This window comes from Myotis yumanensis, unplaced genomic scaffold (assembly GCF_028538775.1).
Source record: "Myotis yumanensis isolate MYYU_CA2020_CCGP unplaced genomic scaffold, mMyoYum1.0.hap1 SCAF_15, whole genome shotgun sequence".
Lineage (NCBI taxonomy): Eukaryota > Metazoa > Chordata > Mammalia > Chiroptera > Vespertilionidae > Myotis > Myotis yumanensis.
The window spans coordinates 45,405,427-45,429,762 of record NW_027223766.1 but is presented as its reverse complement, the minus strand read 5'-3'; the positions used below and the strand labels follow the sequence as shown (position 1 = coordinate 45,429,762).

The following is a 24,336-nucleotide window of genomic DNA, read 5'->3' as shown; positions in this document are numbered from 1 at the left end:
AAGGTGGCCCAGCCGGTGAGGACCGGCGATGGCCTCCAGAGTCTTCAGTACAGGTGGCAACGTGGATCTGCTGGTGGCCTGGTGTGGTGGTGGCATTTCTGGGGCGGGAGCCGAGGGTAAGACACAGTCTCTGCGGCTCCCCGTGCCCTGAGCACTGAGGCCCCGGAGGTGAGGTAGGCAGATGGGCGAGGAATGATGAGCGATGAGCGGCGGGCAGCGTGCTGGTGCCCTCGCCGCAGCGGGCACCGGCGGAGCGGCCAGTCTGTTTGGCCCCCTGGCATGAGAAGGGCCAGGGTGCCGAGTTGGTACTGGAGTACAAGCGAGAGAGAGAGAGAGAGAGAGAGAGAGAGAGAGAGAACACTGAGACAGCATTAGTAGAGGTGCAGTGTGGACAGACCAAGCCCCCAACCCTCGGGTGCCCCCACCTCCTCCCCATCCCATCCAAGCTTGAGAGAAACCACAATTAAAGAGAGAGAACAAGAGAAAAAAAAGGGATTATTCCTCTTCTGGGAAGTTCTTAGGTAGATGGGAAGGACGGTGGGAGGGCTGGGCCTCCCAGGAGCTCAACCCTCTAAGGCAAAAATAAAAATGTAGAAAAATCTCTGTACAGACTCCCCGGTAGGAAAACCGGGGCAGGGATGGTGGCTCTTCCTGGAGCTCACTCCCCACAATTAATTTACAACCCAAGTCCATGGCTCAAAAACAAAATCTGCAGAGGTGGCGTGGGGGCCGCAGCCCGGCCCCCCACCCCCTTGGCGCGGTGCTCAGAGTGCGGACAGCTGCGCCAGGCTGCGGCGGCAGTCGATGCTCGCGTGGTCCGGGCCCGTGTAGGCCAGGCCGAGGGGCTCTAGGAAGGCCCGGCAGGCGGCCTCGCCCTCGAAGGCCAGCTCGGCCTGCAGGTAGGAGACGGGCAGCGCAGGGCGGAAGGTTTTGATCATGGCCTTGAGGGCGGCTTGGCGCTCCCGGTCCACAAACTTGTCCATGAGGTAGCCAGACATACGGGGCGCGTGGCTGTAGAGCCGGAAGAAGCGGTGGTAGTTGCCCAGAGCCCAGGCTGCCCTCAGCGCCAAGGCATGGGCCACACAGGGGTCCGCCTTCAGCTCTCGTGTCAGGTGGGCCAGCTCCGTGGTGATGTCCCCCGAGTTGTTGGTGAAGATGTAGTAGAGGATGCGGTAGGCGGTGAACTCACCCACGTGGCCGGGCAGGCTCTCGGCGTACAGCGACTTGAGCTGCGTCTGGCACTGGTTGAACTCCTCGTGGTCACCCTTCTCCAAGGCGATGCGGGCGTGCGTCTCGTACACCACCACGGTGAATTCGGTGCGCACGCCTTGCACCGTCAGGTCCTGCCGGATGGACTTCATCTGCTCGCAGGCGAAGGCATAGTCCTGCTTCTCTTTCCACTGGGACTTGACCATGCACAGGGACTTCTTCAAGACCGCCACAGAGCGCACCGTGGACGGGTCAGGGGCGGAGGTGAGACGCAGGTAGGGCTTGGTGACGTCAGGGCAGGTGCCCACGATCTGCAGCTCCTGCCAGTCGGGGTCACCCCCGCTGCTCTCCAGGCCGCCCACCTGCAGCACCAGGGGCTCGAGGCGCAGGCGGCCGGGATGTCCCAGCTGGAAGCCGGCTGCCCGCTTCTGCTTCTTCAGCTCGCGCTCGGGGTCCTCACCCTCCAGCGCCGCCATCCTCTTGCGCTTGCGCGCTAGACCAGGCCTCTTCCCTCGCTGCGCCCTGCCTCTGCCCCGATCCAGGTGGGCCCCCCGACCTCCTCGGCCCTTGGGGGGCAGGTTCCGGCGACCCACAGGTGGAGACTCATTCCCTGAGTAGGAACCATCCGCATCTGAGTGGGAGTCACTGCGGCGGAAGTGGCGGGTCGGGGACGGGGAGGAGGAGGAGGAGCGGGATGGGGATTCTGTGCCGGAGGAGGAGCTGTAGTCCTTCATGAAGACATTGCGGTTGCCGAACTTGGCAAAGCTGCCCCGCGCTCGGCCAGCACGCCCAGCCCCTGGCGCCACTCGCTGTGACTGGGCACCCCCGCCCCTGGTCGTGGCGCCTGCCCCCCTGGGAGGGTGAAGGCTGCTGAGGGCCTCCCACCGCTTCTTCTTGGGGCTCCCTGCCACAGTGTCCCGAGTCAGCCCGGGCAAAGGCTCCCGGCTCCAGGCGATGGTATAGGCGGAGCCATCCTGGAGCCGGGCCTGCAGCACCTCCTTGAGCAGCTTCTTCGTGCGGTCCTTGTCCTCTTCTGACTCGCAGGCCCGAAGCAGCGCTGCACATACTCCTTCATGTCCTGCGGCCAGTCTGCTGGCTTCCCGGACCCGCTCCCCCTGTGGTTCTGGGCCTTCTCGGGGTTGGGCTGGGGGCCCAAGCCGCTGTGCTGGCCCTCCGAGGTGGAGCTGCTGAAGTTCTGGTTGGTGACAGCGAGGGGACGCTTCTGAATGCTGAACTTGAGACCACCAGTTCCGGGGGCCGGCTTCATGTGGTCCCACAGCTGCTGACCCTTCTTGGACTTGTCTGGCTCGGTGTAGGTGTGCTGCCCGGAGGCCTGGCCCGAGGTGGGCCCCGCCTGGCTGTGCTGTGTGGCTGGCGTGGTCCCAGGCTGGGGACCGCTGCTGTTCGGAGCGGGAGCCCCATGCGAGGGGTTGGAGGGTTGAGGGGCCTGAGCTGCTGGCAGCTGCGGTGGAAAGGCCTGGTAGGACCTGCCGTCATCCATGCCGGGGAAGGGGGGCACGGGGTAGCGGTAGCTGTAGGGGTAGGCGTAGCTGTACTGCGGGTACCACTGGCAGAAGTGCTGATGCTGCTGCAGGGCCGAGGCTTCTGCCTGAGACACATACTGTGAGCCGGCCACAGGCCCGTTGCAGCTGGCCTTGGAGCTGCCGGCAGCGCCCGCCTTGCCGATGCTGGCCAGGGCCTGGCGGGCCTTCTCCCACGCCAGGTTCTCGTGCACGGGCGTCTCCATGCCGTTCTCCCTGCCCGCCCCGGCCATGCTGTACTGGGAGGACCAGTCTGTGCAGCGCTGATCAACCACATTGGCCGCCATCTGGACCCTGGGGTAGAAGGGGGGGACCTCGGGAGCCAGACTGCTTCTTCACCGTCTCCGCCGTTCGCCCCGGGGACTCGGCAGCTGCAAACCAAGGCGACAACACCACCTCCGAGGAGAAGTTGGCGAGCTGACTGCGAACAAGCCTTTTTAAAGACCGGCGGGAGCCAGGCGGGCCGGGTAAAGCGGCTTACCTGCATCCACCAATCACAGGCCTGAAGGCCTCGGTGGGTGTGGCCTCCGCGTGGCCCCGCCCCTCAGCGCGTCGCGCGGAGCCCCAAGGGCGGGGCGGGGCGGGGCGGGGCGCGGGAAGCGGCGGGAAAGGGCGGGGAGCGGGCGGTGCTCGTGCCCGCGCGCTCGCGCCTGGGGTGTGGGCGGCGGCGCGCCCGTGCGCGCGCACAGGCGAGGCAGCCCCGGCGGCCGGAGTGGGGTTCGCCTGGAGGGCGGGAGAGTCACCTGAGAGCGGCAACGCCCGACGCCCGCCCGCCCGCCCGCCCGCCCGCCGCGACCGGATCGCGCCGGCTCCACGGGCCCGCTGGCCGCGCACCCTGGGAGGCCCGGGCGGGGAGCGGGCAGAGTCCGCGCCCGGCGCTCGGGACGAGGAGGAGTCGGACCTCGGCTGCCGCCGCTGCCCGCGCCCGGTCGGGTAGGTGAAGCCTGGGGTTGGTGGCTCGCCGGCCCCCGGCGGGTCGGGAGAGGAGAAGCGAAACTTTGCGGCGCTTCTCCCCGCGGTCCCCGGGCCGCCCGCGGCGCCCGGAGGTGTCGTCGTCGCGGGCGGCGGCGGCCGACGCCATGTTGGGGTCGGTGAGAAACGGGGCGCTCCGGGGCCGCTCCCCTCGCGCCGGGGCGGTCCCTCGGCGCCCGGGCCGGTCGCGCAGCCCGCTGGCCGCCGCCGTCGCCGGGCTCCGCGCTGCCCCGGGGTCCGCGCCGCCGCGGGGCCCCGAGGTCGGGCTGGAAGTTGCGGGGCGTGAGGACGGGGGTCCCAGCCGTGGCCTCGGCGTCTGAGCGCCCCAACCTCTTTCTGCCCAAAAGTTTGCCGAGTCCGGGCGTCAGGGGCGTTGTAACTTGAACAGCGTATTTGAAGTGACTCGGGGCCGAAAATGGCAGGACTTGCTCCGAGAGCAGCGGGGGCTCTTGCACATTATGTATTTGGGATCTGAAAGTCGTGCGGTCTTCGCCGAACTTGTTTTCCCCCTAAAACGTTGCGGAAGGCCGGCGGCTCGCTGTTCCTGTTGCTTCGGGCGCCCTGGTGGGTTCCATGGGGGCAGCAGCGCGTGTGCGTGCGCTGGGGAGGAGGAGGAATTCTCCAATTCCTTTTGTGTGTGTGTGTGTGTTTTTGTTCTTCCTCTGTAATTCATAGGTTCGCGAAGTATGTACGTTGATCAGTGCCTTCTCGTTGTGTTTCGGTGCATGACGGCTGAGGCTCGTTAGAGGAGGATCCGGGCGGGAGCGCGGGCGGGGAGCCCTGCGGGCGCGCGTGGGTCCCTCGCGGCGAGCGGTCCTGGCCGCGCCGAGTTGGTCTCCTCGTGGGTCCCTGCGAGGCGCGCGCCTGCCGGGGTGTGAGCCTTGACCTCCGCCCGGACTCGGGCCGGCTTTCGGGGTCCGCGGGTCCCTGCGGCATTAACCAGGGCGGCTCTTTTTAATCTCCTCGGATCCTGACGGCACTCCAGGTGAATGCTATTAAGTTACTTATTTGGAAAGCACATGTAATCGCCTTAAAAAAACAACAACAACAACAACTTGGTGTCCTGACCCAGGCATCCAAACAGATGCATTTACTTGACTATCCAGTGACGGAGTAGGAATTGCTCTCTTTGCATGCAGGCGTTTTAGCTGTAAAGTCCTGTGAAATTAACCGCAGGACGCTTAACTACCTGGGATGATAAGCCCCAACTCCTGCCTAGAAGAAATTGGCTTCTTAATCCATATAGGTAATAATATAGCTCACGCCCAGATTTGATTGCTGATTTTCTTCTTAAAAAGTGTCCTTTTTGTTTTGCTTCACTGTCAAGTATATGCCATTGTACATATTTGTTTTTCTGGATGAGGAATGATCTAGAAAGGCGGTGACTTAACTAACTTTACAAATCTAGTAGCCAAACTGGTTTCTAACCCGGGTCTTAGGGCTCGAAGCCTTCTCATTTTCCCCGCGGCAGAATTTTGTCGGATGCACAACTCATTCCTGTGGAACAGTCTCTGTCCACCTTGTGTCTCGCTGATTTTAATTTAGTTTCTCAGTTTAAGTACATATTTTCCAAAGAGCTGGTTTACAAGGGTTCTTGCACTGAAAAAGTTCCTCTTAAAAATACTCACTGAAGCCTATGTGTTCTTTGAAGCCTTCCCCGCCCCGTCCTGCTTAACCACAGCCCCTTTCTCTCCCCAAGAATAATCCACTTATCACATGACATCCAGTAAATGTTACACTGATCTGCATGGCACCTCCCGGGCAGCAGGCTTTGCCAGTCCGATTGGCCTCTCCAACCCCAGAGTGCAGAGAACATAGCACATGCTCAGGGGAGGTTTGAGTGGACGGGTACACACATGTTCCTTGTAAACATACTGCATGAATTTCTTATTAAATTTCAATTTTCATGGTCATAGTAGCTAAATGTTCCCTGCCCCACCCACCCACCTCCCCTTTTTTTTTTTTTTGAGAATTTACCTTGGTAACTCAGAACTTGAATGTTAGGAAATTTCCAAGTAGATGATGGACTGAAATATAAACAACAAAGAAGCCCTGGGGTCAACAAAAGGATAATAATTAGAATTTTAAAGTACGGTTGAATTTATTTGCACTGGATGGAAATAGAGTTAATGTCTAAACGTTTTGTGTGATGCTTATACATAGAGTAGATCTCATTTTTTCTGCCAGTTATTGTTTTGTTAGAATTGTCTTAGGATTTTGCCTTGCTTAATGGAAAGCATATAAAAAATGCTTTTCTATTGATAAATTTATCTTTGACAACCAGCTTTTTACACCCGCTGTGTGTTTAATAGCAATGTGCATGTTGGCTTAACTGAATAAAATGTGCTTCATAGATATGCTTGCAGAGTGCTATTTTATAAGTTGCAAGACCCCTGTATGAGACGGTATTCTGTAATTCTGTAATGAAATTACTGTAGAATTTGAGGCTAATTCTGTGCCCTATCCATGATAACTTTCTCTCCAGTGAATCCATAAACCACAGACTGGTGTTCTCAATTTGGTAGGTCCTGGGAAGAGAATAGAAGACTTTTGGGTCTAGTGCTAGAGAAAGCAAGTTGCATGTAGAGTGGATTGGAACAAAAAAGCAAACCTGAATTCTGTCGCTGCTCCTTACCAGCTTGTGACTCCTGAACAAGTCCCTTCGATTCTCTGAGCTTTACTGGACTCATTTGTGAAATGGACACAGAAATATTTGCCTCACAGTTGTGAGGATTTACTAAGATATTTGTGGAACTGCCTGGTATATGATATTTAATAAGTTATATTAACAGATTAACAGAGAGACAGTGAATTATTTAGAAGAGTAGATTTTAAAAACTTTAAAAGGAAGGTAACCTTTGGAGATACTTAGTTCAGTTCTCAAACTTGGCTGCACATTAAAATTCCCTGAGTAGCTTCTTAACAGTACTGATGCCTGAACCCCACCCTTGAATAAATAAATCAGAATTACTGGGTTTGGGTAAGAAGTAGTTTCACCTTTTTTTTTTTTTTTCACCCATGATTTTAAAATAATTGGGGTCGAGAACCATTGATTTAATTCAATCTCCTTTCTCCTTATTTTCTTCATTTTGTGGTAGAATAAAGTGCAGAGAGAGGTGAAGGGCCAGCCAGATTCTTATCATTCAGTCTGGAGAAGATGTATTTGTGGTGGAGGGAAGTGAAGAGCATACATGTTAAAGTAGCAGTTCCATTTATTCAGACCTGCACTCTCCGTCACATTCTGCATGGACATTGTGCCATTTAACCATGTCACCATTCACAACTACCTCTAGTCTTAAGCTCGGTGGCTAGAGATGGTGGTTCAAGCCTTCCTACATCACGTTTGATGAACAAGCTTTTTGTCTTCATTGTCACCTCCAGTCCCGCCCAGGTTGTTAGTTTTCTTCTTTGCAATCCTGAACTCTGTAGTTCACATCCTGCGAACTCACTAGCACTGTGTAGTTCTCCTCTCCTTGACCTGCTGTTTATAACTGGTCAATTCTCAACTCGTAAATGTCACCATTTACTTTTTCTACTTCTGTCCCTGCCTAACACCCCTGAAAAAAGTCACAGCTGTGGTGATTGTTAAATACTTGTTTTCTAGATGAAAATATATAATTTTAACTTATTTCTTCAATTGCCACGAAGAGGCAACCTTTTTTTTTTTTTAACTAGTAATTTTCATTTGTTCTTTTGGAATTGCCATTTGTATCTTACCCACTTTTCTTTTGGGATATTTTCCTTTTTTCTTATTGATTTATAGGAACCCTTTATATATTTAAAATGTTGACCTTTTGTCATATGTTGCAAATGTGTTTTTTTTAATTAAAAAAATCTTTATTGTTGAAAGTATTACATGTCTCCCTTTTCCCCCCAGTGACCCCTTCTAGCCCGCTCTAGCCTCCACCCCAGGCCTTCACCACTCTATTGTCTGTGTCCATGGGTTATGTATGTATGCATACATGTTCTTTGGTTGATCTCTTCCTTCCCAGCCATCCTCTGCCTTCCCTCTGAGATTCGGCAGTCTGTTCCATTCTTCTATGTCTTTGGATCTATTTTGTTCACTAGATTTCACATTTGAGTGAGATCATGTGATACTTGTCTTTCTCTGGCTTATTTCGCTTAACGTAATACAGTCCAGGTCCCTCCATGCTCTCTCAAAGGGTGAGAGATCCTTATTTTTTACTGTTGCATAGTATTCCATGGTATAAATGTACCACAGCTTTTTTTAAATATAAATTTTATATATATATATATATATATTATTGATTTTTTACAGAGAGGAAGGGAGAGAGACAGAGAGTTAGAAACATCGATGAGAGAGAAACATCGATCAGCTGCCTCCTGCACACTCCCTCCTGGGTATGTGCCCGCAACCAAGGTGCATGCCCTTGACGGGAATCGAACCTGGGACCCTTGAGTCCGCAGGCCGACGCTCTATCCACTGAGCCAAACCAGTTAGAGCTGTACCACAGCTTTTTTATCCACACATCTACTGATGGGCACTCGGGCTGTTTCCAGATCTTAGCTATTATAAATTGCACTGCTATGAACATAGGGATGCATACGTTATTTCTAATTGGTGTTTCAGGGTTCTTAGGATGTATTCCTAGAAGTGGGATCACTGGGTCAAATGGCAGTTCCATTTTTAATTTTTTGAGGAAACTCCAAACTGTTTTCCATAGTGGCTGCACCACTCTGCATCCCACCAGCAGTGCACTAGGGTTCCCTTTTCTCCACATCCTCGCCAGCACTTGTCATTTGTTGATTGGTTGATGGCAGCTATTCTGACAGGTGTGAGGTTTAATTTGCATCTCTCTGATGATCAGTCACTTTGAGCATTTTTCCATATGTCTCTTGGCCTTCTGTATGTCCCCTTTGGAGAATTGTCTATTTAGGTCCTTTTCACTTTTTAATTGGATTGTTTGTCTTTTGTTAGGTTGTATGAGTTCCTTATGTATTTTGCATATTAACCCTTTATCAGATATATCGTTGCCAAATATGTTCTCCCATACAGTGGGCTTCCTTTTCATTTTGCTGATGGTTTCTTTTGATGTGCAGAAGCCTTTTATTTTAATATAGTCCCATTTATTTACTTTCTCCTCAGTTTCCATTGCCCTAGGATATATATTCACAAAAATGTTGCTATGAGAGATGTCTGAGATTTTGCTGCCAATGGTTTCTTCTGTGATTTTTATGGCTTCACATTCTACATTTAAGTCTTACCCATTTTGAGTTTATTCTTGTGTATGGTGTAAGTTGGTAGTCTAGTTTCATTTGTTTTGCATTTTATCTGTCCAATTTTCCCAACATCATTTGTTGAAGAGACTGTCTTTACTCCATTGTATGCTCTTGCTCCTTTGTCAAATATTAATTGAGCGTAATGCCTTGGGTTGATTTCTGGGGTCTCCTGTTCCATTGATCTATATGCCTGCAAATGTTTTTCCTTTAGTGTTTTCCCCCCACAGTGTTGAAGTTTTAAAATTTATGTGGTAAAATGTTTTCTTTTATGATGTTTGGCTTTTTCACATTATATTTATCCATTCCTTTCTATGGCTAGAAATTTGAGTTCTGTTTTTCACTTTTAGAGTTAATGCCAAAGGGGAAACTTTTTATATGTAGTATTCTCCCTTTCCTTCCACCCCCACAATAGTTTATTTCTCAGCATAAATTTCTGTGGTTAAAAATTGAAAGGTCAAAGGGTACTGCTTTCTGAAATATTATATATTACCATTACTTTCTGATATTTCCATGTGTTTCACTGCTTATTGTGACCTTTTGGCACAATAAGGTTATTTAAGTCTCTGAGACTTGTGAAACATGTGAAAGCATGTTAAAAGTGTTTTGTACTGCTCTGTTGTCTCCCCTTCTTTCTCATCTTACTTCTCTCCTTTCTAAACGAGGTGTTTCCCAAAGTTTAGTTCTTGTCCCTCTTCTCTCTTCCATAGCATCAACCAGCTGTGTGAATGACTACTAAATCTCTTTCTGTCCTGGAGCTCCCTGCTCATTCTGGTATTTCTACTTGACTGCCAGATGTTTGTCTTGTGGATGGATACCCTGAAAGTACTTCAAGGTAAATATGTCCCAAACTGATTTCTTTTCCCTCTTGGAACAAAACTAGCACCTGACCAATGGCTTATGCTTAAATCTTTGAAGACATTTTACTCACTTTTCATCCACATATTCAGTTGGTTCCTAAATCATAAATGCTATACCTCAGTAATCTCTAAAACCCCCCCTCCTACCTTTTTAAAAATAGATTACCAGGCATGTGCCCTTGACCAGAATTAAACCTGGGCCCTTCAGTCCACGGGCTGATGCTCTCTATCCACTGAGCCAAATCGGCTAGGGCTACATCTTCCCCTTTTTATTTCTGCTGTCAATTATTGGGGCTCAGGCTTTCATTACCTTTCACTTACAGACTGTTGTAATACCTTTTCCCCTTCAATTTTGCTTCTTTAATAGTCACTCCAGTCTGTCCTGTGTACCGCTTCTGTGTACATATTTAATATTTTCCTATTTAAAAACCTTTGTTTTTCTATTGTTTTCAGTCTGATGCTTACTTTCCTTTGCAGTTTGGCTTTTCTCCATCTTACCAGATTTCTATTCTACCGCTGTTATTTTCATCTGGTCCTGGGCTCAACTGTGTCCTCTCTGGGGAATATATTTACATATCATCATCCCCAACCAACTACTTTTGCTTTAAGGCCCAGCTTGAATTTCTAGTCATTTAACAGTTCTTCCTAAATTCTCTCCCAATCAAAATTACCTCCCAACTAAACCTTTTGGCCCCAGGCTTCATCACTTTTTATTTTTTTAAAATTGAAATTATGTTTTTGGTTTGTTTCTCCTCTACTCCTTTAGACTTTGAGTTCACACATTTGAGTTAATTATATTCCTCTGTCTATAGCACACTACACGGATACCAAAGCCCCTTACTTTGTTTTTTTCCTTCCTTATCAATCAATTACTTCCATAATCCTCTTTGTTACAGAAACACACGCGAATGTATAAAATATGAACTATATATACTTGTTTATATAAACTTGGGGATATAGCTGTCTTTCTCCATCACAAAGATTGTTAATTTTGAGTGCTTCTATCTTTTAATACTGCTTTGTTAAGAGTAAGTGGCCAATAAATGTTTTCTATTTGAAACTCAGAATATTATTACCAGTTTTACTAGCTTCCATATTGCATAGACTAAACACCTGAGGATTTAATTTCAGCTTTATTCTTTCACAGTTAGTCAGGGCAATTCTGAATCTAACCTATTCTCCTGTTGCAAACTTCAGACTCTCATCAACTTTCCTCTTTACTTTTGCAATAATTTTTTCAATTGGGTTCTGCTCTCAGACTTTCTCTTCTCAGTTTATCTTTCATTAGAAAAATCCAGATCAAATCAGGCCACTCCTTCCAAAAGCTTCAGAAAGAACTCTCAGGAACCAACCAGATCTCTTGTCTTACTTGTTCTCCCCAGTTTTTCTACTAAATAATTCCTCTCAGCCTCCACTACAGCTGTATATGGGACTTTTTTCTTAAAAAACAACACTTTTTTACTTGCAGAGCTTTTATGCCTTTACCATTTTGAAGTTCCAGTTATTGTTCACAACCTTTATCAAGTATTCAAATGCTACATTTTCCAAGCCATGCCTTTATTCTTTCCTTTTTAGCTTGCTTACCACTTTGTTAATATGCTTATTATTGTACTTACCTTGTGCTTTATATTAAAAACCTTGTGGTATATGTCTTAACTCCCAGTGCCTGGTTCATTCTTTTTCTCTTTCTAGCATAAAACCTTAAAAATGTAGTGAGCAGATTGTAACTGCTTTGAAAAAATACTAAAGAAAGTTTGTTAGGGATGTGATGGGATAACCAGTTCCATAGCAGTATTTTAGTTGAGCTTTGCCAGCTTTATTTTTCAAATATTATACAATGGTTTCTAATAGCTGTCAGCACTGTACAGCTGCCCCTGTATAAATACTTTTTGAAACGATGCAGTTTTTTATCTGAATTTTGTTGATGATGAAAATATGCACACACTTTTTATTTGCTAGCTAAACAGCTGTGCTTTTTGGCGAGAGAAGAAGAAATCATTTCTATATATTATCATGAGATTGAGACTTTCTTAAAACGAGATCTGTTGGAATTCATAATTAGATACTATACAATAGTTAAATGGGCCAGAACATTTGCTCAAAAATTTAAAATCTGTGGGTCTAGTGAAGCAATTGATGTTTGGGGGGTGGTTCCTGTTTTCTGTGAAGATTAGTATAGATGTAAAAAATAAAGTCTGATTTCTGTCCATCTCCAGTGAGAGAAGCTGCTGCCACTTTAACAGCTGGCATCTTCAGCTCAGTGCACCTGTTGGCATGTACACACAAACATTTCTGTAGGTGCTGTTGGGAATACACAGTTGTAGGAAATAATCTTGTTTTCAGGAACCTTCAAATCTGTTGGGAACAAACAGGTACACAAGTCTTTATAAAACACTAGAGGCCCGGCGCACGAAATTCGTGCACGGGAGGATCCCCCTCAGCCCAGCCTGCACCCTCTCCAATCCCGGGCCAACCAGCAGTCGGACATCCCTCTCACAATCCGGGACCACTGTCTCCTAACTGTACCCCCTGCCAGCCTGATCACCACTAACTGCTTCTGCCTGCAGGCCTGATTGCCCCTAACTGCCCATGCTGCAGGCCTGGTTGCCCCCAATGTGCCCCCCCCCCCCCGCCCCAGCCGGCCTGGTCGCCCCCAACTGCCCCCCTTTGCTGGCCAGGTTGCCTCTAACTGCCCCCACCCCCACCAGCTTGGTCGCCCCTTACTGCCCCCCCCACCCCCCCCTGCGGCCTGGTCACCCCTAACTGTCCCCCACCCCCCGCCGGCCTGGTTGCCCCATGCAGCCTGCTGTTCAATTGTTACTGTTACTGTGATGGCGTCCCAGACAATTTGCATATTCCTCTATTATTAGTATAGATTAGTAGAATGTAAATGCCATAAAGTGGTACAGATAAAATGGTATGAGGATTTAAAGTTGAAACTGTATCTGGCTGCGAGGCTACTGAGCTGACTGCATCTTGAAGGACTTATAAGATTTCAAAATAGCAGGGGAGGGAGGACATACTAACCCAGAGGTAGGAGAGGAAGCCTAGAGCATATTCTGGGGGAATAGCTAGTAGTCTGGTTTGACTGTAACAGAGAACATACAGAAAGAGGTAAAACTTGAATGAGAGACTGGGACAGGCTGGGCCTTAACTGTGAAGGGCATTGAATACCAGGTTAAAGATTTTGGATTTAGTTTGATTGGCCAGGGAACCTTTGGTTTTTGAATAGTTACCTGATCATAGTTGTAGTTAAAAAAGTATTAATTTTGCCTTGTGTGATATGGTTTCAATGCTAAAGACTAGAGAAATGACTTGTTTAAAACTTGAGGTCCATATTCTTAACCTCTCTCCTACCTTTCTAAAGAAAGACCATTTGTAACTCCTAATGTGGCTCTTCTGGTTTTCCAAATTAATTTTCTAAACTCCTCAACTATGACTTAGTTGTTCTTATATATCATGGTGAGTTTCTCTATCAAGCCAAACCTATTTGCAACTGCCTGTACTGACACCCTAAATTAGTCATAGCTTTACTTTTCACTTCTGTATTTGAAGAATCATTTTGAGCTATTTTATACGTATTACCATATGCTTTAAATTTTTTCTCTTATCAGTGACTTTCCCCAAGTACATGATAAAGTCCACATGAATGAACTATTCCTAGAATATTTATTTCTGAAAGTAGAAAAATGTAATGGAAAGAAAATGCATTCTTACAAAAACTAGTTGTGAAATCATGGATAAAATAGCCCATGACTCAGTTTAATTTTTTGTGACATGGATCATTTAACAAAATTGAAATTATTGCCCAGCTGGTGTGCCTCAGTGGTTGAGTGTCGACCCATGAACCAAAAGGTCACTGGTTCTATTCCCAGTCAGGCCACATGCCTGGGTTGCGGCCTTGATCCCCAGTAGGGGACGTGTAGGTGGCACCCGATTGATGTTTCTGATAGATGTTTCTATCTCTTTTCCTTCCTCTCTCTAAAATGAATAAAAGTATTTTTAAAAAGAACTGTCTTGTTCTTTGCATATGTTAGGCACTCAGAATAATTGTTCATTTTGACTTAGATGCGTTAGGAGAGGGTGTAGTTTGCTCTAATACTTACTTACACATTTACTCAGGGAGGATGTACCTCGGATAATTTGTTTGTTTTTACCTCTTCTTTCCTGTTTGTTTCTTCCTTTCCCTATACATTTTCTGTAAAGTTCCAAGTTAGCAGTAACACAGATTTTAAAATCCTGATTCTTATTAAGATACTCAAAACTTTGATTAAAAATTAATTTGTAGTCAAGTAAGGCTTGCTGCTTGCTGTTGCCGTACTGCAACCACAGCCTTCTCCTCCTCCTCCCTGACCTCCTCTTCTCTTCCTTCATCTGTCATTTATGTGAAATCTCTTATTCAGTGCCTGAGCTAAGATTGGAATCCAGGTCTTCTGGTTCATAGGTCATTGCGTTTTCTTTCATTACAACCAACAGTTGAATACTGAAGCTCACTGATATCAGGTATCATGGGTACATGTAAGAAGATAATTAGATGATTTTTTGTTTTAACTCACTTTCAAGGATGAGGTAAGTAATACAGTATTGATTTTCAGTAAGAAGAACTGGGCCATAGTATTTTGTGACAGTTGGGATCTCTTCTCAATTGTAAATAGTATTCTTTTTTTTTTTTTAAAGAGTTTTTAATCTGTCTAGTATTACATTTTTATCAAGTGGTAGACACTCCACTGAAGAACACTACTTTAGAAACAAGATGTTACCAGAAGACTAGGGTGGACAATTCAAATGCAGTTCTTGTCTACATTTGTAAAGGAGATAACTTTAAACTTTGAATTAAGTTTTAAAAATTGGCATATAAAGCTGGCTTTATGAAAATGAAGAGATTTGGGGGGTGACGTGCTTTTGCTATGGTTCTTACATTTTTAACTCTGAATTGAGACTTCAGACACTATTTGCTGGAAAAGAAAACAAAGGAAGTCAATTGGGAAACTGTTGAAATTTAGTGTTCTGTGAAGTGGCTAGATGTGGGGAACACCCTCCCCCCCCGCAAAATGTCAGGTTTTCTTATCTATAGTAGTAATTACTGTATTGCCCAAAGTATTGCATCATCTTTGAAGAAGATGCAAAAGCTGTCTGGACATATCCTTATTAGTCTTTTTGCTTGTTTGGTTTAAGCTTTCATTTAATGTATTTGAAATTTTAGATTTTTTCATTTTTCATTTTCCATCTGAAATCAATAAAAATATATTTTAAAAAACAAAAATAAGAAAGAAATATCTTCTTACCCTTTGAGACAGCATGGAGGGACCTGGAGAGTATTGTGCTAAGGGAAATAAGGCAGAGAAAGACAAATATCACATGTTCTCATTTATAAGTGAAATCTAAAGAATAAAATAAATTGATGAAGAAAATAGGGTCATAGGTATGGATGCATGGAACAGAATAACAGACCTCAGTGGAATGGGAAGGTGGGCAGAGGGGACGGGAAGAGATTAACCAAAGAACATACAGTGTATGCATATACTAGTATGTATTACACATGGACACAGACAATAACATGGGGAAGTCCTGGGGTTGGGTGGGGGTTGAGTTGGGGGGAGGGCAAAAAGGGAGAAAATGATAGACATCTGTAATCCTGTCAACAACAACAAAAAAGATTAAGTGGAAAACCACAATACGTACAAAAACATTCATTGTACATATAGAAAATTTAGAAAATGATACAATTATAAAATAGAAAATAAAAATTATCCATAGTCCCATTAAAAAAATATTGTCTTAAAGACAAAATGGATGGATACAGTCATTGTGCTGATTGGTAAATTGGTGTTACCTTTCAGAATGGAAATTTTGTTAAAGTTAGCAAAAACCTTAAACATTTATGCCTTTTGACCCAGTGATTTTACTTCTTGGAATCAGTCCTAAAGATGTTATCTCTGCCAATGGGTGGGGAAACTTTCTTCCTAGTTCTTCCTATGTTTACTAGTATTCCTTCCTCAGAAACGCAGACAGCTCCTGTTGGGCCACATTTTGTAGTTTTCTGCTGCTTCTTTCTTGTCCCTCAGTGAGTAAGATACTTAAAGAACTTAAATCCTTGGGTAGGCCTGATAATTCTAACACTCACAAAAGTCGTTAAGAGTTCTTATTGCTTAGGGCACGTCAGTGTTGTGGTAAATTTAGATTTCGGAAGACTATTTTCAGGGGTCATTTCTATAGTTTGTTACTAGAGAAGTTTCTCTAACTTACAGAGCTCCTAAGCCAGCAGTCGGACATCCCTCTCTCAGTCTGGGACCCCTTGCTCCTTACCACCCACCTGCTTGCTGCTCCTTAATGGCTCGGCTCACTGCTCTATGGGCCTGGCTTCTGGCTGATCAGCACTCCCCCTGTGGAAGTGCACTGACTGACCATCAGGAGCAGCTCCTGCATTGAGTGCCCCCTGGTGGCCAGTGCACATCATAGCAACCGGTCATTCCATCATTCGGTCTATTTGCATATTAGGCTTTTATTTTCTATACTAGAGGCCCGGTGCACAAAAATTTGTGCACTCTCGGGGGGAAGGGGGGTCCCTCAGCCCGGCCTGTGCCCTCTCGCAGTCTGGGACCCCTCAGGAGATAACGACCTGCTGGCTTAGGCCTGCTCCCAGGTGGCAGAGGGCAGGCCCAATCCCTAGGTGCAGCCCCTGGTTGGGCTCAGAGCAGGGCTGATTGGGGAGTTGGGGCACAGCCCCCTATCACACTCAAGGCAGGGTGAATGGGGAGGTTGCGGCAACACCCCTTGTGATGCACAGAGCAGGGCCAATCAGGGGGTTGGGGCGCTGCCCCTGTCACTCACAGAGCAGGGCCCATCAGGGGGGTTGGGGCTCCGTACCCTGTCACACACAGAGCAGGGCCCATCAGGGGGTTGGGGAGCTCCCCCCTGTCACTCACAGAGTAGGGCCGATAGGGGAGTTGGGGCACCGCCCCCAGTCACACACAGAGCGGGGTGGATCAGGGGGTTGGGGCGCTGCACCCTGTCACACTCAGGGCAGGGCCAATGGGGAGGTTATGGCTCTACCCTGTCAAACACAGAGCAAGGTCCGTGGAGGGGGGTTGGGGCGCCACCCTCTATCACCCACAGAGCAGGGCCAATCAGGGGGATGGGGCGCCACCGCTGTCACACTCGGGGCAGGGCCGATGGAGAGGTTATGGCTCTACCCTGTCACACAGAGCAGGGCCCATGGGGGCAGGGGGGGGGTTGGGGCGCCGCACCCTGTCACACACAGAGCTGGGCCGATCAGGGGATTGGGGAGCTCCCCCCTATCAGGCACAGAGCAGGGCCCATGGGGGGTGGGGGTGGGTTGGGGCGCCACACCCTGTCAAGCACAGAGCCCCAGGGCAATCAAGGGATTGGAGAACTCCCCCTTATCAGGCACAGAGCAGGGCTGATCAGGGGGTTGGGGCGCCTTTCCCTGTCACGAACAGAGCAGGGCGGATAGGGAGGTTGTGGCCCCGCCCCCTGTCACACACAGAGCCGCAGGGCGATCAGGGGTTTTGGGCGCTGCCCCCTGTCACACTGATCCCGGTCCCGGGAGCCTCGCTGCTCCACTGATCCCGGTGCTGGGAGGCATATTACCCTTTTACTATATAGGATAGAGGCCTGGTGCATGGGTAGGGGCTGGCTGGTTTGCCCTGAAGGGTGTCCTGGATCAGGGTGGGGGTCCCCACTGGGGTGTCTGGCCAGTCTGGGTGAGGGGCTGAGGGCTGTTTTCCGGGTGGCGAGTGACTAAAGCTCCCAACCGCTCCTTGTTTTCTTCTTTTTTTTTTTTTTATTCTGGGCCAGCTTTAGCTCTGAGGCCTTGCTGCTGAAAACATGGATACAATGTTATTGGTCCGGCTAGGTTTCAGTCTGCTGGTTTCTGGAGTTTTGTTTATCTTCTTATTTGCAACATAGTACATAGTTGCTTAGAGTTGTAGCTCAGAGGCCGGCAAGTGAGGTGGGGAACGTTGGAGTCCGCAGCAAGCAAGCTTCATGTTCGCTTCCAGCTGCCTGGCTGCCGGCCGCCATCTTGGCTGACAGTTAATTTGCATATACTCACTGATTAGCCAATGAAAAGAGTAGCGGTCGTACGCCAATTACCATGTTTCTCTTTTATTAGTGTAGATGGGTGGTTACATATTTACAAATGTCTATGATTATGCATTTACACCATATTTCATTGAGTCTAAAGATGAACATTGTTTTACTATAGTTTATGTCTGAAATTGGGATGTCATACAATCAAGGGTATGCCATGATTAAATTGGCAGCATTTTTCTTCCTTGGTGCCACATAAAATGAGGGTGTGTATTAAAATCTATAGCATCTTAGATTTGATGTATATTTGAAATAAAAATGAGATCGTGATGTTCAGTTCTTTCCCCATCTAAATATCTCGAGCATTTCCCCATATCACTATATTTAGATCTCATTCTTAACATATTTAGCATATTATTATGGGTGTATCATAAATTGTTCAACTAATTCCTCTTGATGGACATTCAGAGCTTTTCCAGTTTTTGATAAAACAGTACTGTGTTGAATATCCTTGTCTATCTATATCTTTATACACTTGAGTGAAATTTCTTTTTATTAAATTCCTAGATCAGTGGGTACACATACGTATTTTTTTAGTGTGTGAGGATACCTGTTTCCCTATACCCTTAGTAGTTTTGTGTTTTTGGAAAATTTTTAAATTTTTGTTAATCTAGTAAGTGCAACAATATCCTGTTTTAATATAATTTCTTTAATTATGAATGAGATTGAGCTTCTTTTTGTTTATTAGCTGTTTTTATTTCCTCTTCTGTGATGCACTTGTGAATAGACCTTTAATTGGCTGGCAGATTTGTCTTAATTAGAGGGAGGCATCAGTTTGGAGTCATGCATTATCATATTAATTCTTAGGAACAACTTTCAGGGCACAACCCATCCTTGACGGGGGTGGGAGGTGTAGGGGGTTGTGGGGAGCAGGCAATAAGACTTATAAGGACCCAAGATTGGGGGTGAGACAGAATTCAGGAATAATCAGAATTACTTCCTTTATAATGGAAACCAGGAAGGGTTACAGCATCATCCGTGTGTAGCCGAATACTGGAACTTAGACTATACTGTTAGTCTTTACACTTTAAATCCTCTTTTCTGTCTCTCTCTCTTTTTAATAAATTTTTATTGATTTCAGAGAGGAAGGGAGAGGGAGAGAGATAGAAACATCAATGATGAGAGAGAATCACTGATCGGCTGCTTCCTGCACACCCCCCACTGGGGATCGAGCCTGCAACCCAGGCATGTGCCCTTGATGAGAATCGAACCCAGGACCCTTCTGTTCACAGGCCAACACTCTCTCCACTGAGCCTAACCAGCCAGGGCCTCCTTTTCTCTTTAATATGAGTTGATTGTAGTATAGTGTATTAGATTAGTAGTTGTGAAATGGGGCACAACTCTGGGGCTTGAGTGAAGTCAACAGGGGATCTAGAGATTAAATCTGTGCTTAAGTTTAGATTAATACAGGTTGTTTTGCATATTTCAAAAATGTTCTTGTTAACATTTTTGAGCATCTTTGCTATGCCAGAGTCTGTCAGTTTCAAAGATAGGTATCAGGTGGTTTCTGCCTTTTAGGTTCCACTATATCCTGTGCAGGAGACAGCTAGAAGGTACTAGAACATGAAGAGCACTGAGGAAGGTGCTTAGTCTAACAGAGTTTAAGGAAGGGGTCCTAGATTAGATATGATAAGATCAACTGAGTATTGAAGAATAACTAAGAGTTAGCTGGTGGGTAGTAAGTAGTAAAAGATAAAGCAATATGAGAAAAGAAATGGATGGATGGAATGGACTTAGGAGTAGGGTATTCTTGGAACATAAAGTCTGAGGTGAAACTGACTGTGATGAGTTTGGAGAGATAAGCAAGAACCAGATAATGGAGGGACTTAATTGTCATGCTAAAGATTCTACATTTAAAGGTCAAGGGGAATAATTTTGAGTAATAACTTAGTCAAATTTGCATTTGAGAGATACTTGCCTGAAAATTGATTTAGGGGCAAGACCAAAGGCAAGGAGACTTGCTGGGAAATAGTTCTGGTAATCCATGTGAAAGAATTAAGGCAGTGGTTCTCAACCTTCCTAATGCCACAACCCTTTAATACAGTTCCTCATGTTGTGATAACTCCCAACCATAAAGTTATTTTCGTTGCTACTTCATAACTGTAATTTTGCTACTGTTATGAATCGTAATGTAAATATCTGATATGCAGGTTGTATTTTCATTGTTACAAATTGAACATAATTAAAGCATAGTGATTAATCACAAAAACAATATGTAATTAGCCCTAACCGGTTTGGCTCAGTGGATAGAGCGTTGGCCTGTGGACTGGAGGGTCCTAGGTTCGATGCCGGTCAAGGGCATGTACCTGGGTTGCGGGCACATACCCAGTAGGAGGTGTGCAGGAGGCAGCTGATGATGTTTCTCTCTCATCGATGTTTCTAACTCTCTATTCCTCTCCCTTCCTCTATGTAAAAAATCAATAAAATATATTTTTTAAAAAAACAAACAATATGTAATTATATATGTGTTTTCCGATCGTCTTAGGTGACCCCTGTGAAAGGGTTGTTCGACCCCCAGGTTGAGACCCGCTGAATTAAGGCTTTAGCTCAGTGGTCAAAGTTCAATAATAATTAAGGTTTTAGCTCAATGATAAATTCTTACTGGAAAAATCAGTCATTTCTCTTAGTTTATATAATATTTGGCCCCCTTGTTCAGATTCCCTCTGAGATTAAATTTCATGAAACTCTATTATTTTACAGAGTTGACTTATAGTCATTGTCCTATTGTTGTTCCTTTAGGTCTGTAAGAAGTTAGTTTATACTTTTATAAATAACTGCCTAACTGGTATGATGCTATATGGAGATAGTTAATAAGTGTTTTTGACGATTCTAAAAATTATGAGATATTAGCCCTTTTGGTATGCTTAGTGGTTGTCTTAGAGGGAAATAATTTTGGAACATTTTGCCTTTTGGGTGAAAGTAATGATTTGTTAGGCTAAATTTAGGTTATATAATTTCTTACATGAATTTATAACTCCTTTATGCTAATTTCTTTTTCTTTCTTTTTTTAAAGGCTATTAGCAAAAGATGGTGGATCGTTTGGCAAACAGTGAAGCAAATACTAGGCGTATAAATATAGTAGAAAACTGTTTTGGAGCAGCTGGTCAGCCCTTAACTATACCTGGACGGGTTCTTATTGGAGAAGGAGTATTGACTAAGTTGTGCAGGAAAAAGCCCAAAGCCAGGCAGTTTTTCTTATTTAATGATATTCTTGTATATGGCAATATTGTCATCCAGAAGAAAAAATACAACAAACAACATATTATTCCCCTGGAAAATGTCACTATTGATTCCATCAAAGATGAGGGAGACTTGAGGAATGGATGGCTTATCAAGACACCAACCAAATCATTTGCAGTTTATGCCGCCACTGCCACTGAGAAATCGGAATGGATGAATCATATAAATAAATGTGTTACTGACTTACTCTCCAAAAGTGGGAAGACACCCAGTAATGAACATGCTGCTGTCTGGGTTCCTGACTCTGAGGCAACTGTATGTATGCGTTGTCAGAAAGCAAAATTCACACCTGTTAATCGTCGTCACCATTGCCGAAAATGCGGTTTTGTTGTCTGTGGACCCTGCTCTGAAAAGAGATTTCTTCTTCCCAGCCAATCCTCTAAGCCTGTGCGGATATGTGACTTCTGCTATGACCTGCTTTCTACTGGGGACATGGCCTCATGCCAGCCTACTAGATCAGACTCGTACAGTCAGTCATTAAAGTCTCCTTTAAATGATGTATCTGATGATGATGATGACGATGATAGCAGTGACTAAAGACATTATTTGAAATATTTAATTGGGTATGACTATCTGAGAAATCAGCTTTGGGGAGAATGTAAAATTCTAAGCTCACTCTCAATTTTGCTCCAGCCATGCATTTGCCTGAGAAACTTTTAACCCATGTGCCTCAATATATTCTATAGAAAATAGGTCCTGTTTTTTGATTACTCCAACCCCACCACTGCCACACTCCCCTCACAGCCCCCAACTCCCCACTCTCCTACAAGGATAGCTTATTGCAAATATAGCAGATAAAGTTTTGGCTTCTTCTTGTTTAATTTTAGATTATTTTCTTGGAAGATTGGGAAAAGGTGTTTATATAACAGATCATGTACTACATTGTTTATTCTATGTTCTGTTATGTGGAAAAACTAAAAGCAAAGAATGATGGAAAAAGGAGTATAATGTGGTTAGTTAATATAAGCTTTTTTTCTAACCATTCTATCTAATGGTTAAGACACCAGTCACAAAAATACATGATTTAGAAATACTTTGGCTTTTTTATATACCAAGTGGTGCCTTATCATAATAGCACTGTTACATGAAATAAACCCCTACTTTCTCACTTTTTAGTTAGTTTTAAAAATACACTGGTGCTCTTTGAATCGATAAAATGAGTGTTTATGAGTGGGTATAATTAGAAAATACTTGTCATCTGACAGCTACAAATAACTAAATTTAGAGGTTCTTCATTCTATATGCATAAATATTTTTCCATAAAATAGTTATGATTATGTTTTTGTTTTATAGGTACCAAATTATAATTGTCAAAAATTTTAAGTTAATAGGAGGTCATTTTTTAGGAATTTGGTTTGAAATTTATCCAATATAGAACTGTCATATTGCATTACTTTCTGTTTTTAGTAAGACATTTGTAGGTATAAATACATTTGCTTTACCATTATTTCTAGAATGAAAAATCTTATAAATCCTTGTGATGAATTAAAATCCTATGATAGCACAGATCTACTTAGGCTAAGATTTGGAAGAAATAATATGTAAGAATGGTCAAGACAGACCAGGATTGAGTAGACTTCTATGGAAGTATTGTCTATTTCAGTGTGAAACTATCTTGAATTTACAAATATAGTGTTATATTTTATAAAGTTTTGTAAAGTCCCAAACAATATTTCTATTTTTGTAAGACAATTGTATGTTTAATCTGTTTTCTGAAATAATTTTGTCATGTATGGAACTAGAGTAGCAATTGATTTTCTAAATTGTGAACTTTGCTGAGTCAGTCTGGATTGCTTTTGAGAAGTGGTAACTTTTCACTCTGCTTTGAGGCAGCCATTATGTTGAAAGTATATTTATCATACAAAACTTGATGCATTTTGCAATACTCCATTTGTTTGCTGCAAATAACTAGTCTTTCAAATATGAAAAATCAGTCTAAAGATAGTTTTAAATCCTAAATTCTTTTGTTTTTAAACCTTTAAATCTGGATTTATTGCATACGTTATGAGAGATTTGACTCAGTAACTTGTGTGGAGGATTCTTTGGTTAAGGCACTCATTTTACTGTTAAATTGTGAAAGCATTGAGATATGTAGATCTCCCTATAGGAAATGTGAAAGAAAGGCACAATAATTTTGTTTGTTTTAATATCAGACGGACTTTTGTTTCCAAGCAATATGTCATATAATCAACATATCTAAAAAGGAACATGAAACCTGAGAAGTGCTAATGGAGACTTACTGGTACCTAGGAGCCTAGCAGAGTCAGGAACCAAGGGAAAGTGTTCTGTGATTACATTTGCATTGTCAGCCTCTTGACTTTTCTTTACAATAAAAAATGACTTCTTTACAATAAAAAATACCTTGCAACTTACCTTCTGTTCTGTGCATATTGTGACTTGAAGATTTTTCTCCCCCTCCCCCCACCCCCCCATGTAATGGAAATACCCATTTTTTGCCTCATTCCAAAGCTGTGAGTGCCTTCGTTGTGCCAGGCATTGTTCTAGGCCCTCGGAGTAGAGCAGTGAACAAAAATTCCCTCCTTTTCATGCAGTTTACATGCAAATAGAATCCATGTGTTTTCTTCCAGATTTTTCCCCTATAATTCTTAAAGCTTTTATAAATCTTAAGTTATATATAAACTTGACATGATTTTGATGCCAATTTTTCATGCCGTTTCTCCTGAATGAAATTTACCTGGACTGTGCAGGACACTCAGTACTTGGTCTAAATTGTTAACCACTGGTATAAAGGAAGCAAGATTCTATAGATGTCAAGGAGACATAGGACCTTAATTTGGATGAAGAATTCATGAATGAAATTTGTTTTTGTGATATAAAAAATAAGTGACCACTGTAATTTATAACTCTACATTTGTGTTTGAGCCAATATGGTAAATCATGGTATATTTCAGAAAAATAAAAATAGGTAAATAGCCAAAACCGGTTTGGCTCAGTGGATAGAACGTCGGCCTGCGGACTGAAGGGTCCCAGGTTCGATTCCGGTCAAGGGCATGTACCTGGGTTGCGGGCACACCCCCGGTGGGGGATGTGCAGGAGGCAGCTGATCGATGTTTCTCTCTCATTGATGTTTCTGACTATCTCTCTCCCTTCCTCTCTGTAAAAAATCAATAAAATATATTTTTTAAAAAAATAGGTAAATAGAA

The 24,336-nt window shown here is 44.9% G+C and overlaps 2 protein-coding genes across 3 annotated transcripts; one reads left to right on the top strand and one right to left on the bottom strand.

The window, feature by feature from the left end:
• Nucleotides 1-646: 646 nt before the first annotated feature.
• LOC138993109 (leukocyte receptor cluster member 8-like) lies at nucleotides 647-3,037 on the bottom strand. The gene is given in 2 exon segments (XM_070392211.1): nucleotides 647-2,257; nucleotides 2,260-3,037. Coding segments are annotated over 2 exon segments (2,271 nt in total). The 3' UTR covers nucleotides 647-764.
• Nucleotides 3,038-3,449: 412 nt separating this feature from the next.
• Nucleotides 3,450-23,544, top strand: PLEKHF2 (pleckstrin homology and FYVE domain containing 2). Of its 2 annotated transcripts, XM_070392208.1 has the most exons (3): nucleotides 3,450-3,683; nucleotides 9,671-9,795; nucleotides 20,946-23,544. In XM_070392208.1, the coding sequence occupies exon 3, from the start codon at nucleotides 20,960-20,962 to the stop codon at nucleotides 21,707-21,709; it is 750 nt and encodes a 249-aa protein (XP_070248309.1). In that variant the 5' UTR covers nucleotides 3,450-3,683; nucleotides 9,671-9,795; nucleotides 20,946-20,959; the 3' UTR covers nucleotides 21,710-23,544. The 2 variants fall into 2 exon arrangements, with proteins under 2 accessions (XP_070248309.1, XP_070248308.1); XM_070392207.1 differs by lacking the exon at nucleotides 9,671-9,795.
• Nucleotides 23,545-24,336: the final 792 nt, after the last annotated feature.

Excerpts from the sequence above, each read along its gene's own strand:
- PLEKHF2 (XM_070392207.1), top strand. The coding sequence starts at position 20,960 with ATGGTGGATCGTTTGGCAAACAGTGAAGCAAATACTAGGCGTATAAAT.